Genomic DNA, 12,839 nt, shown 5'->3' with positions numbered 1-12,839 from the left:
GCCCACCTACCTCACTGTATCCTGTACCTATTAATAAGACTAATTTAAGACTCAACTTTGCGATGCACTTCCTTGCCTGGCAGCTGATAATAAAATCATGACTGCTCTCTTTAATACAGAGGTTTTAAGTCTGCTCCTGAGGCAGCACAGCACACAATTACACTCCATACAGGTGACTACAGCACCCTTCCATACAACTTTGTCACTTGCTGCAACACAGGTGGTAGAAGTCTCAAGGATGATTGAGTCTGTCTAAGATAGATAGAAAAATAATCAGCCCTTTGAAGAAAAGGCTGTCTATGGAGGAGGTCGCAACATAAGACTGCATGGTCACAGGCATCAGAGAATAAGCTTGGGAAAGGGCGTTAGCTACAGCAAAAGTTTCAAGTGGTACTTATATCTTCCTGCGTGTCAAGGGTGACCACCAACCAGCCACAAACACAGGCTCTTAGCACAAGCTCACAGACTGTTTGTGTTACGGATGTGTCTAAATATACGCTAGCAGCGTTGTGAATTTACAGTGAAAATGAGTGAGATGAGGCACATTCTGGTGTGCGTGTATTTCTTCCTTCACTCTTGTGTTAATTTTCCCCCCTGTATATCTCATTAATTAACCACTGTCTTCACTCCCCTGAAACCTCTCTCCTTCAGAGGCTGGCATTTTAACTCACCAGCTTGAGTTCTATACAGTTGACACATTACACTGCAGAAAGCAGCAAAATTATCACGGATTGAATTTGCAGTGTATTTTTTCTAAGACACTGCGTGATGAGAATAAATCATGTTGTCATTCTGACATGATACATTAATGAAGATACACACCCTCTTGCCCTACCCTCCTACTGGATGTTAAGTGAGAACCCTTTCGCTGTCTTTTTTCTTTATTTTCACTGTGGAAGAAGCTTTCTCATTCTGAACATCATTTTGCCTGGTAATATTGCTGTTGCCTAATGCAATAAAAATCAGTTATGTAACTGCCTTTGCTAGACTTGCACAGAGCATTCATGGGGAAGATGGCCACAGTATCTTTATGCTTTCCTCTGTGTCTTCTTTTCACCGCTACTATGCTATGTATTCTGGTTTGGATACTTTTTACATCTTTTTTTTTTTCTCATGTGTAATCTATATACCTGTAATTCTAAGATCGTGCAAAGACAAAGAAGGGAAAATAAATAAGCTTATTCTGCTTTGTGACTAAAAGGGCTGATATTATAGCATTATTGCTGCAAAAGAACAAAGCATCGCCTGCAGTTTGTCAGATAGTATTTTTAATACTCTAATTTTGAACCACATTCTTAAAATAACCTGTGTTTGCAGATTACCGTGTGTTCTTTTGTTCTGAGTAATGTCTTGCTTAGTGAACTATGTCTTATCAATCCACCAAGTACTGGGTGTCATTGTTCACCTCATACAGAATTCATCTTTTAATTAACGTTATCACAGGCAAAATTCTATTCTGGTCAGCATAATTTGTCATTGGAATCGGCAGCACAGAAATAAAGGAATTACTATCTGAATTTATCTGAAGACAGTGTAGGAGATGGTGACTACAAACCTACCTCATCCTGGATAGGAAGGGATGGAATGATAATGATAACGGCTTTAAAAAACACATTTTTAGTGTAAAAATTACTACTTTGGTTGCCTAGGAAGTAATTCTTTTTTCTTCTTACTTTTATTACAAATATCTGGATCTTACATACATGCTTTATTTGGCAAAAAGGATTGCTGAATTAGGAAAGATTAAAGAGAAAGATGTTTTTGCAAGGTTGTGGTGTTAGATATAGGTATGTGATATCAACCCGATGCAGTAAAATGCTGATCATCTGCTTTAATAAATAAACTTTGTGCAGACAGGCATAAATGCTTTCAAATTGTCAGGTATTTTGAAAAAGAATTGTACCAGGAGATGGACCTTTCACAGTGAACAGAACACGTTTTGGAATCCTCTTAGGATTTACCTTTCCTAATAATTGCCAGGAGAACCCTTTGATGTGGGGAAAAATAAGTAGCATTTTGTTTAAGTCTGTAAGAAGACATCTGTCCCTGCAGTCTAGATATGCAATAGTTTCCTATTTGCATTCAAATTAGTATAGCTATGTTAAACCAACTGCTTTTAAGTGAATGTGCCAGCAAGCCAGATAGTTTAAATTCCTCCAGCATCCCTTTATCTTATGATTTCATCCATTCCTATACTCAAATGTTGCAAAGGGCCCTGCAACAGATCCTAAAGATGATCACATATCACAGTATTCAGCCAAGAAGCCCATTTCTGTAACCAGAGCACCCCTGTGGTGCATGCTCTACTGAAGTCTCTTCAAAATAGCTGGACAGCAGCTTGGCTGCTGCTGGTAGTTTCTCTTGTGTTAGTGGCAAGAGACGGTCTTCCAGTGTGGAAGACCCTGTTTCATAGGTAGATAGGAACCACTAATTTCCATTGCCATGATTAATACTTACCCAATTATGACTATTTACATTTTTATTTTTTTTTTAATGGATATGGTATTTATTAACGATAATGGGATTTAATTGAAGGAATTGGCCCCAGTCAAAGTGACATTCAAATTTTATTTTGTGAATTATTTTCCTTTGGTTGATTGGTTTGGTTTGGCTTGCTTTGTTGTATTTATTTGCTTTTATTTATTTGTTTGTTCGTTTTGTGGTGAAGACAAACAGATGTTTAAACAGGCAGGTCAGAAGGTGAAAAAGAGAGATGAAACCTGCATCTTTCACAGCCATTGCATGGAGTATGTTATGTTGGGAGCAAGGAGAAGCACAGAGACATACCAGTTATAGAAGGGAGATGCTCTGAAGGTTTAATATTAGCCTGTCTGAAAAATTACATTCTATAGATCTATTTTCCTCAATTTCTATCTCATAATAGACCTGAGATGAGTTAGGCTTTTTGGCAGAAGATAGAGGTGGTATGTGTCCTCAGCTTTAACTATTGTTCCTGAATTTGAATAATATCTTCTATTATGAAGTTAATGACAGAGACATAAAGTTATGAAATATTCTATCTAGAGGAAGCGGTTACACTCTTATTGAAACAACGTCTTTACACTCTGCTTTCTGTTTTTGGGCTTCACACATTCCAAAATAAGATGCCTTTCCCATTACTAACCCCCTGGATTTTCCTGACATTTTCTACACAACTTTCAGGAGAAACCATTAAATCACAGCTTTCTTTCACCTTCTGCCTTCTTGAGAAGATGTGTCATCTTCTGTATTTCTTAGGCATCAACAGCACATGAATAAGAAGCAGTGTGGGCTTTGTCGATCTTTTGAGGAATAGATAATTATTTTCTGCATTCTGTGAACAATCATCAAGAAGTGTCAAACAATTGAAAAAGAAATAGAGTAGAAAGATGTACTCTTCACATATTAAGGGTACAATTAGACAGAAGGGAATTAAGCTTATTCCTAGAACGTTAGGAGGTTAAACTAATATTCTAAATACAATGAATATTCTAAATTCTTCTATAATTTTCTTGTGGCACTGGCTAAAAGCATCCATTTTTCTCAGTTCTTGCCATCAGTTTTTTCAGCCACGTATGTTCCCTCCATCTTACAAGTCACCAGAATTCCCAAACAGAGTATAAAGTAAATGTGATGATCTATAAACCTTTGAGATTTCAGAAATAAGTTCTTACATGGTTTGAATAATGTGTGAGCACGCACTGTTGCCCCCTGATGCAAAGAGCATTAAATCTGTTCAGGAGGAGCCAGGCAGTGGCATGCAGCCCACCTTCTTTCTTTTATTAATATATAGCTGTGGATGCATTCGTCACTGTTTGGACATATAAGAAGATAATGTTCCTCTACTGGGTAACTCAATATTTAAATTATCAGCTGAGAGGAGCATGAGGGGAAGGAATAAGAATGAGGTGAGATGTAGAAGTGAAAAATCAGCTTTGCATGTGCATGATGACAATGTTTAAAAATTGTTAAGGAATATCAGCTGCTAACTGGAACTCACTTTTAATGAGTAGTTTGGTTGTAAATTAGTCCCATTTGGCAATGGCAACATGCATGGCCATCTCCAGCTAGTACTTCAGGCAATTATAACTCGGTTTTTCCCTCTCCTGTCTGTTTATGCAGCTCTAGTGCATGGTCTATATTCAGAAGCATAAAGTGTGGGAAGCAGAGATAAGGGCGATGAGGCATTTGAACGGGTTGCTCAGAGAGAAGATGATGCCCCATACCTGGACACACTCAAGGTCAGGCTGTTTGTTGGTGTAGGTTCTGATACAACAGGCCCTTTCTCTGCCAAGGTTTATGGCAAACGCTGTCTGGAAGTAATGCTTAGCTTGCAAATGACGCTTAGGTCCACACAGGAATTTGTGACATGCAAACAGAAGCTTTGCTCCCATGTTGTGTGCTCAGTGTCAGGCACGGCTGTGCTGGCCCAGCTGTAGTTATGGCCAGCACACAGACAGGCCTGTGGGTACAACAGTGGTACAACAGGTTTGTAAGAAGCAGGGAGACTTATGAAGCGGAATGGAATAGCCTTGTGCAGGATGCTGACATCTGTTAAATTGCAGATGTGGAGCTCTAATGTGAAGCTTCCAAACATGAAGCGGCGGTGCCGCTGGGCTGGTGCACAGCGCCCTCGGAGGTGGCCCAGATTGTGGGCTGAAGAACAGGATGTATGGCTTCTGCAGGTTTCAGCCTAGTCACGTTGCTCTTAGGGCCGTAGCCATCAAGTTCACGGCACTTAAGAGTGTGGTATTTATTGTCTTGCACAGCTCCGCCCTCCCGCTCATTAGGGCCCGGGCCTTCAGCGCCGTCTCCTAGGAGACCAACGTGCAGGCGGCACGCGGCGAGAAAAGACTACAGCTCCCAGAATGCCGCGCGGCGTGGCGACGCACGGGACGCGGTGACGCACGGGGCGGATGTGGGTTCCCTGGCGGAGCGGCCGCCGGGTCCGGTTCCGGGCGTCGCTTCCGTGGCGGCGGCGCGGGGCGGGGCGGGGAGAAGATGGCGGCGGAGCTGGAGGCGGAGGTGCAGGCCATTGACAAGAGCTTGCTGGAGTGCTCGGCCGAAGAGATCGCCGCGGTGAGAAGGGCGAGGAGCGCTCGGGGCGAGGAGGCGGCGCGGCTCTCGGGGCTACGGAGGGCCGGGGCACGGTCCGGGCAAGGGAGAACGGGGCCTTCTGCCGTTGTCGTGTTTGCTTGGGTGGCCCCCAGCGCCCCGCACGGACCGGGACCGGCGGAAGTAGGCCGGGCGGCTCACCGCGGTGCTCCCGGCCTTCCGAGCGGTGGACGGGCGTTCTGTTGCCTGGCGGCTCCGGCAGCCACGCTTAACCGGGGAGCTGCGGTAGGGGTGGGGGGGAGATGGGGTTGCTTCGAGCGTATGCGTTGTGGTTCTGAAGCTCTGTCACGGCGTTCTACCCCTGCCCTCTACGTGACTAAGAGATAATTGGGGTGAGAGCTTGTGCCAGCGTTCAGGTTTGAGAGGATGAGATCCTTGTAGAGGAAATATTAATGCAATTTAGGTGCTGGGTTTTAGATACTTTGCGTTTGAGGAGTTGGATATATGTGTCAAACGTGTGTCAGTAGGATTAGTCCTGGAAGAGCTGAGTTATGCTAGCTGCTTTCCTAAAGGCAATGTTATAGTTCATGTTTTTATCGTGATAAATCTACTTCACAGGCAAAAGCTATGATTAAGGGGGCAAACGTGCATAGTTAGCTATATTCTAGCCGGTTTAGCTGCAGGGTGACTCTTCCTTCCCCGCAGTTCCTGAAATACCATCAAACGCTTCATAAAATAGCACAAATCGAGTCCTTGCTGCCTTGCCTGTGTGAGCAGCAGCTGCTTTCCTGGGTCACACTGGATAAACCCAACACAAAGGTCCATTAAGTGGGTCATTTTTACAAATTCACTGTAGGAACAAGTGCCATCCTAACCGTAGTCAACTCTTTCTCGTTTTTATTCTCCATTACAATGTACAGTTCAGGGCTCTAGCACTGTCAGATTTACTATGTGTTAGTAATTAAATGCTCCTGGTGCTGCCTGGTTGTGTAAATAAACGCTGCTCTTGATTTTTAGCTGTTTTTCTCTGACCTTTTTAATAGTGTTACTTTGCTGATAGCACAGTAGTAACAAAAGGAAGACCTGTCCAAAGTAACATTTACTACAGGTTGCAATTCAAGCTCTTCTTGATACACTGTATCTATAAACTTTGGAAGAGCAATGATCAAAAAAAATAGATTACTATTATCTGCAGCATTACATTAACCTGAAACACAGGTATTTGTTTAGATGTTATTTAGCTATTATACAACTAACAAAACATAAATTAATGAAATTATCCTTTCAAAATCTAAAAGGTATAAATTGTTTCATGACTTGTATTGCAAGTTTTGTTCTCCAGTATCTCTTGTTTAATTATAGTCTTAAGAACAGTTCCTGATGGACCACTTGCTCACATAAATGTTATTTGGTTAGTGCTTCTTGGGTTAGTTGTTAGGACTGTCGGAAGATGCTACCCCTCTCTGAGGGGAGAGGAAGTGAGAAATAATCCTCTCTTCTTAATAACAACTTCTCTTGGAAGAGTAGACGGTCCCCTTTATTTATGTGCAACTTCAGGATAGAAGATTGGCATAGAAAACTTGCATAAATAGGAATTGTATTTATTAAAGAATACATTCCAAAGTTTTGAGTAATTTCACAGCACTTCAGTGCAGGTAGTGATTTAGAATAGTAGAATAACCTAGATACGTGTACACATATATTGCACAACAATATTTTGCATTGCCTTCCTGGAGCTCTTGGAGTGGCACTTGTCTCTGTGTCCTACTTGTCCTTACCATCTTCCCTCTGCTACTTTTTTAGCCAGGGTCTGATACTCAAAAATGTCTGCACAGTTTTGTCTATAGATCTGGATCCACAGAGAGATTTAGGTGTGATGACATTTAGCATTGTTACACCTAACTTGCAGGCAATTTCTCCCAGAATTTTGAGGATGGAAAAGCTGTTTACTCAGGGAATGAGGTTTTTTCTGGCCAGGTATTTGTCTGAGCTTGCTTGAGTGTTGCTAATATGTACCATATTGTTTTCTAGACAGAAATTAGTAAGGTTCTACTAAAAGGCTGCAATTAAGGGTACTTTGCTGAGAAAAATACAAGTGTAATTATTAATATATGCTATGGAAAATCATAAAGAATGATCTTGTTGAATAGGAGTCATGGAAGAGGCTAAGTCACTTGCAGTGTGACTGTGTCATTTCCTAACAGTTGTAGATGTTTGGCACAAATGATGAAAGAAGAGGAAAATGTTCATGAGTTAGAGGAACAAAATCAAATCCTTTGCAATTAAATCTTTTTATTTTATTTTATTTTATTTATTATTATTTTTTTTCCCCTCCAGTGTTGTCTGTATCTTTGTGGTAATGGTGAATCATAAAACCATAGGATTGCTCAGGTTGGAAAAGCTCTTAAAGATCATCAAGTCTAACTGCAACCTGATCGTACTGCCCTAACTCTAAGAACCCACAGCTGAATCACTGACATGATATGTAAACTTTTAGATGGCTAGAGCTTGTTAGCAGCATTTTGCCATGGGCTGACTTGGAAAAAGTCCTGGCAGAGTCCTGGCTTTGACCATTAAAACAAGGTCAATACAGACAGATTTAATAGATGGTTGTAATTTTAAGGATGCAAACTGAAGTAAATGGAACTGAGAAAACTAAGAGTTATATTGACAAATAAGTTATTTATTTGAAGATCTGCATTAGAAAAAAAGCAGTTTAGTAAATGAAAACATTGCAATCTGTTAAAACCGAGAAAGGACTTACAAAACCAGAAAAGAACAACACGACCTTAAATGGCCCAGATGCTCTGCTGACTCTTCACATTGTGAACTTACCACGCAACTGTGTTGTCTTAAACAACTTCTTAAGAGTGCATCTAAGTAATTCAGAGTTAATCAACCTGTAACATTTGATTGCACAAACCATTTAGTTTGATATAATTAATTCTTGCTTTTCATGTGCCGCTTCAGGTTGATTCTGAATTCTTTATCTGAAATAGCTTGGGGGTATCTGATTGTCACATTTACAATGAGAAATGGCTAAGGCTGTTGAGATCGTGCAAGGTTTAATAAAGGCACACTTGCAGAATATACTTTTCCTATTCATTTATTTTTGAAGCCTTGCAGCCTTCATTTCCAATTTAGAGCTTAACAAAAATGTGATCCACAAGGAATAATCAAACGATGTCATTGAAGGTTATTTTTTTATTCTTTGTGCATGTGTTTGTTCAGGGGGAGGAAAAAAAGCCAAGAAGGAGCTGTGGTGTGTAGAGGGGCAAAACTAAAGAAAGTCAGGAATTTCTCATCGGGTTACAGAACATACGGTGGTGTGGCTTTTAAAATCTGTCAGCACAGTTTTTTGTTTGTTTTTAACTGACTGACTATGAAGTCATAGATCATTATGCTTGAAATAGCAATTCAGGTAAGGTATCTTGGTCATGGGAGAAACCCAAACTCCTTTATTTTCTTAGTTGGTTTGTTGTGATTAAATGAGATCTGGACAGTTACCCAGTGCTGTGCTTGCCAGTCTCCTCGGGCTTTCCGTCTCTGCCTGCCTCTTCCCATCTCCAGGCTTTCACTGTGCCTCTGTGTCTCCAGCTAGCAGCATCCATATAAATAGCTGCACTCCATATAAATACGGCCAGCATACTCTAAAAGTCATTGCAAATGTTGGAACTTTTCACCAGTCATGAAAACGTATAAAGATTTGGTCTCTTAAATCTTACACTTTTCAAAAGAACACAATACGTCAAAAGGGCAAAATATGTAAACTAGTAAACAGATGCCTTTTGTAATGTCTTTCTCATGTAATCTTCTAGATTTAACACTTGGAGTTTTGTAATGCCACTTTAGGTTTGTAAGGTAGAAACAGAAAAAAACTTTCTTATGGGTAGAGCTGTGGTTTGTATTTTCATTAATGTGTGTTTACTGTTTCTTTTCATTTTGAAAGAAATGGCTACAAGCAAGTGAGCTTCAGAAAGAAGTATACCAGCATCTGGCCTACTATGTACCAAAAATTTACTGCAGGGGTCCAAACCCTGCCCCACAAAGAGAAGACATGCTGGCACAACATGTGTTGCTGGGACCAATGGAATGGTATCTTTGTGGCGAAGATCCTGCATTTGGTTTTCCGAAGCTGGAGCAAGCGAACAAACCTTCCCATCTCTGTGGTCGTGTTTTTAAAGTGGGAGAACCTACATATTCATGCAGGTAGTTCTAATTAGCGTTTGGAGCATTTCTGATTTGTGAAGAACAGAACAAATTTAGGCGATAGAAATATATTGTCCTAGTGAAAATTTACTACCTCCAATGTAGTATTTTTAAAGTAAACTTGCAGTTGTCTTTCACGAGAGGTAGGACCAGGCAAAAATAGCATACTTCAAATTTGTAACCGGAAAATTATTAGTATGTTGTAGACTATTTTCTGTACAAATGAAATGCAAGAATAAAAAGTAGTTCAGGTGAACTGTCAGTGTGATCTAAGAACATTAATCAGGAATAAGTGGGCAGATGCACGTCATGTAATTCAGGCATTTAATGTCAGTAGTGTTTTAAGGCCTGTCATCATGAGGTAGGTGAGATCTAACTGGGGGGGTGTGTTAGGTCTTTTCAACCAAGGAGAAAACTCCTCATTTCTTCTTATGTGTACTGGACATATATGTAAAGCTGGTACTGTTTTCTGTTGTATTTTAGCAGTTTTCTTTGATTTACAGCTGGTAACAAGCAATAATGAGAGTTGAACTTTTCTGAGTTCATAAATATGAGTTATTTCATGGAATTGTAACTCCCATAATACTCATTCTCTTGATGGTTGTTTTTACGCTGCAAAATCTGAGGCCCTTAATCTTGAGGTGCCTTGAAATCAATTGCCTTACATAAATTCATGTATTTGCAGTGCTTCTTAGGGATGGAGTTAAATGTAATACATAATCGTATCCTTTGTTGTTTTAGGCCCTTGCTTCTATCTAATACAACAGTGCTTGTAGACAGGGCTCTCCAGTCCTCTGATTGAGGAAATTGCGTTTTTGGACCTGCTTAGTAAGCTTGTAGGGCTAAACTTAGAAGCAGATCTAGCCTGTTGAGTGCTGTCTTTCTTTCCAGTGTTCAGTAAAAAAGAGGCTTCTCTGATAGCTGAGGATTCTTAGTGCTCATAGTCTATACTTGCGAGAATTTGGTTTTATATTGTGTACCTGTCTGTAATGCATTTTGTAGTTCGTCTTTATACTTGCTTATATACTTGTCTCATCTGTTGGAACATGGTGACTATGTCACTTAGACTGCATTTTTATAATCTCTTCTTTCTAAGAATGGGTATTTTTTGCACTATCATTTAATTTCCTCCCCCCTCCTGAAACCTATCCCTTTTTTCTTTGAGTAACATAGACAGTAGTCAAAAGGCTCATACTGACGATACTTAAAAATTACCTGTTGTAGATTATGTTAATAACAGCTAAAAATTGTTTAATGCTGTTTTTGTTGTTGTTTTTTTTCTCCTGCTGTTTTCAGAGACTGTGCAGTTGACCCAACTTGTGTGTTGTGCATGGAGTGCTTTCTTGGAAGTATTCACAGAGAGCACCGATACAGGGTAAGTAATACCAGTGGGATATGTGATATAGTCATTAGTATTTATGTATGTGTGAGAAACTCCTTATTCATAGCTTAAGAATGTACACATAGTTCCAAAATGTTGGATGCACGCAAAGTTTTGGATTAAGTCTGTGCAATAATCGTACAGGAACTTGAGTGTTTTTATTTGAGTGTAAATTCTGAAGTTATTCTAAAGTGTTGAGCAATGAAATTCTATGCACAACAGTTAACTTTACAAATAGGAGTGTGCTGTTTTTAATCTGTGCTCGTCAGAGAGTTCTACAGCATTAGTCTTCATTTTCACTCACTTTGAACTTGATGCTTGACTATTGTTATTTTTAGAAGGTATTGGAAAAACCTTTATATTCAAAGTGTAAGCAAACGTTATTTCAGGTATCTAATTTAGTTGATACTGTAGGAAGTGCCTGTATGTGTAGAATATACTTTTCTGCTGCACGCTGGTGAATGAAGGATTCTTGTATGAATCATTTATTTGTTGTTTAAAGAGCATTAAATTTATTAACATGAGCTGATATCTGCCTTAAAATCAAAGCTATGTATATACAGTCATTGCAGTACTCATATACTGTTTACTATGCTCATGAGGATTTACAACATGAACAACCTGCAGTTTTGCCTGAGAACCCCTGTTATTATAACTAGCAATCTGCACCCTGCTCTGTAATTGTGTTGTTTGGAGCGAAAAATCTTTGCTCAGTTTAACAGCGCAAGGATCCAAAATAAGAAAGGTAGCATCACAGCTAATGAATTCAGAAAAACTACACGTTGCATCTGTGTTGTCATAAACTGTACATTAATTCTACACAGCCTTGGAGAATAGAGATGTTTGAGCTTCTTGGTACAGACAGATTGGTGAAGTTCTCAGTCATTATAGAAATAACTTCATTTCACTACTTTTTATAACAAGGTACTGGAAAAAGCTATTGGATATTGTGATCTGGATTTTTTTTTTTTATAGTTTAGCCTTCACTATTTGTGTTAATGCACCTGTATGTTTATATGCGTATTCACATTAAGTTATTTTGTTTTTGAAAATTATAGATGACAACATCAGGTGGAGGAGGTTTCTGTGACTGTGGTGATACTGAGGCTTGGAAAGAAGGTCCTTACTGTCAAAAGCATGAACTTAACACTTCAGAGACTGCGGAAGAAGAGGTTGAGACACTGTGTTTTGAAATACTGTTAACTGCGTGTGTGTGTATACATGTGCATATAGGAAATCACTCAAATGAGCTGCATGAACTTAGAGATGATTAGAGTGCCGTTTTCTAATTGAGGACTTTACTTCTAATATTCTTAGGCAGCTGTGCCTTAAGTTCTGTTTTCTTTGTTTTTCTGTCTTATTCTGAAAGTTGAAGGCAGTCTTCAATGTGGAAAAATCTTTATGTGATCACATGCTTGAATAAGCCAAATTAAGCTATCTGTGTGACTTATGTTCTGGTTCTTACACAGTAAAATAGACAGATTTAAAAAAAAAATCAGAATAACTGGCTATTGTAGAAATGCTGTAATGGAGTTATTGGATGGAAGTCTCTAAAAGCTTGTTTGGTATGAAGAAGGTAAATAAGGAAGATCTCTTCACTTGTTCTTATAGCTGTTGGGTGTGCACAGGTTGGGTGTATGAAATGAAGCTAGCAAAAAAAGAAGTGGTATAAATTCCAGTTGTTGAACTTAATGCTTCAAAACAGTAGTCTTGCTAAAAATTTATATTTGTTCAGAAAGCTGTTTAATGTGTCTGGGGAGCAAGAAATGATTGATAGCTTTGTAAAATTACAGATCCCATCTTTAGCTTGAGAAATCTCCGTGTCTTAAGTTACTGAAGACTAAAGGAGTATTCTGCCCTTACACTCTTTCCTAACTATCTCTTATTACATTTCAGGAATGGTAGTGGCTAATGGGACTTCTTGTCTGGCCATTTAAAGCAGTTCTTATTTAATATAATTCGTGAAATCTTTTTTGAAGAGAATATATAAGAAAACTTTTTGTACTAATTCTGCTGATCTCTTGGTCTGAGTGAAGCAACTCTAACTGTATTGCAGTGACAACAGTTCTAAAATCTGTCCTTGCCAATGCTTAGAAATTGCTATATGGCCTTGCTGCTTGGTCTACATGCATCTTACATTACAGGATGGCTTTAGAAGACTGATGGTCTGAAATCTTGGGTGAACTGCTAGTGCTTTGTTTAAAGATACTTACGG

At 39.4% G+C, this 12,839-nt stretch overlaps 1 protein-coding gene across 2 annotated transcripts in view; it reads left to right on the top strand.

Annotated features, from left to right (window-relative positions):
* Positions 1 to 4,845: 4,845 nt before the first annotated feature.
* UBR2 (ubiquitin protein ligase E3 component n-recognin 2) overlaps positions 4,846 to 12,839 on the top strand; it is a 49,398-nt gene continuing 41,404 nt past the window's right edge. Inside the window, exons 1-4 of one of the 2 annotated variants that reach the window (XM_072331571.1) lie at positions 4,846 to 5,058; positions 8,984 to 9,243; positions 10,540 to 10,618; positions 11,683 to 11,796. In XM_072331571.1, coding sequence (XP_072187672.1) covers positions 4,981 to 5,058; positions 8,984 to 9,243; positions 10,540 to 10,618; positions 11,683 to 11,796 — 531 coding nt within the window. In that variant the 5' untranslated portion in view covers positions 4,846 to 4,980. The remainder of the gene's footprint in view (positions 5,059 to 8,983; positions 9,244 to 10,539; positions 10,619 to 11,682; positions 11,797 to 12,839) is intronic. The other variant, XM_072331570.1, reaches the window with a different exon arrangement.

Source organism: Excalfactoria chinensis, chromosome 3 (genome assembly GCF_039878825.1).
Source record: "Excalfactoria chinensis isolate bCotChi1 chromosome 3, bCotChi1.hap2, whole genome shotgun sequence".
Lineage (NCBI taxonomy): Eukaryota > Metazoa > Chordata > Aves > Galliformes > Phasianidae > Excalfactoria > Excalfactoria chinensis.
This window is presented reverse-complemented; position numbering and strand designations above follow the sequence as displayed.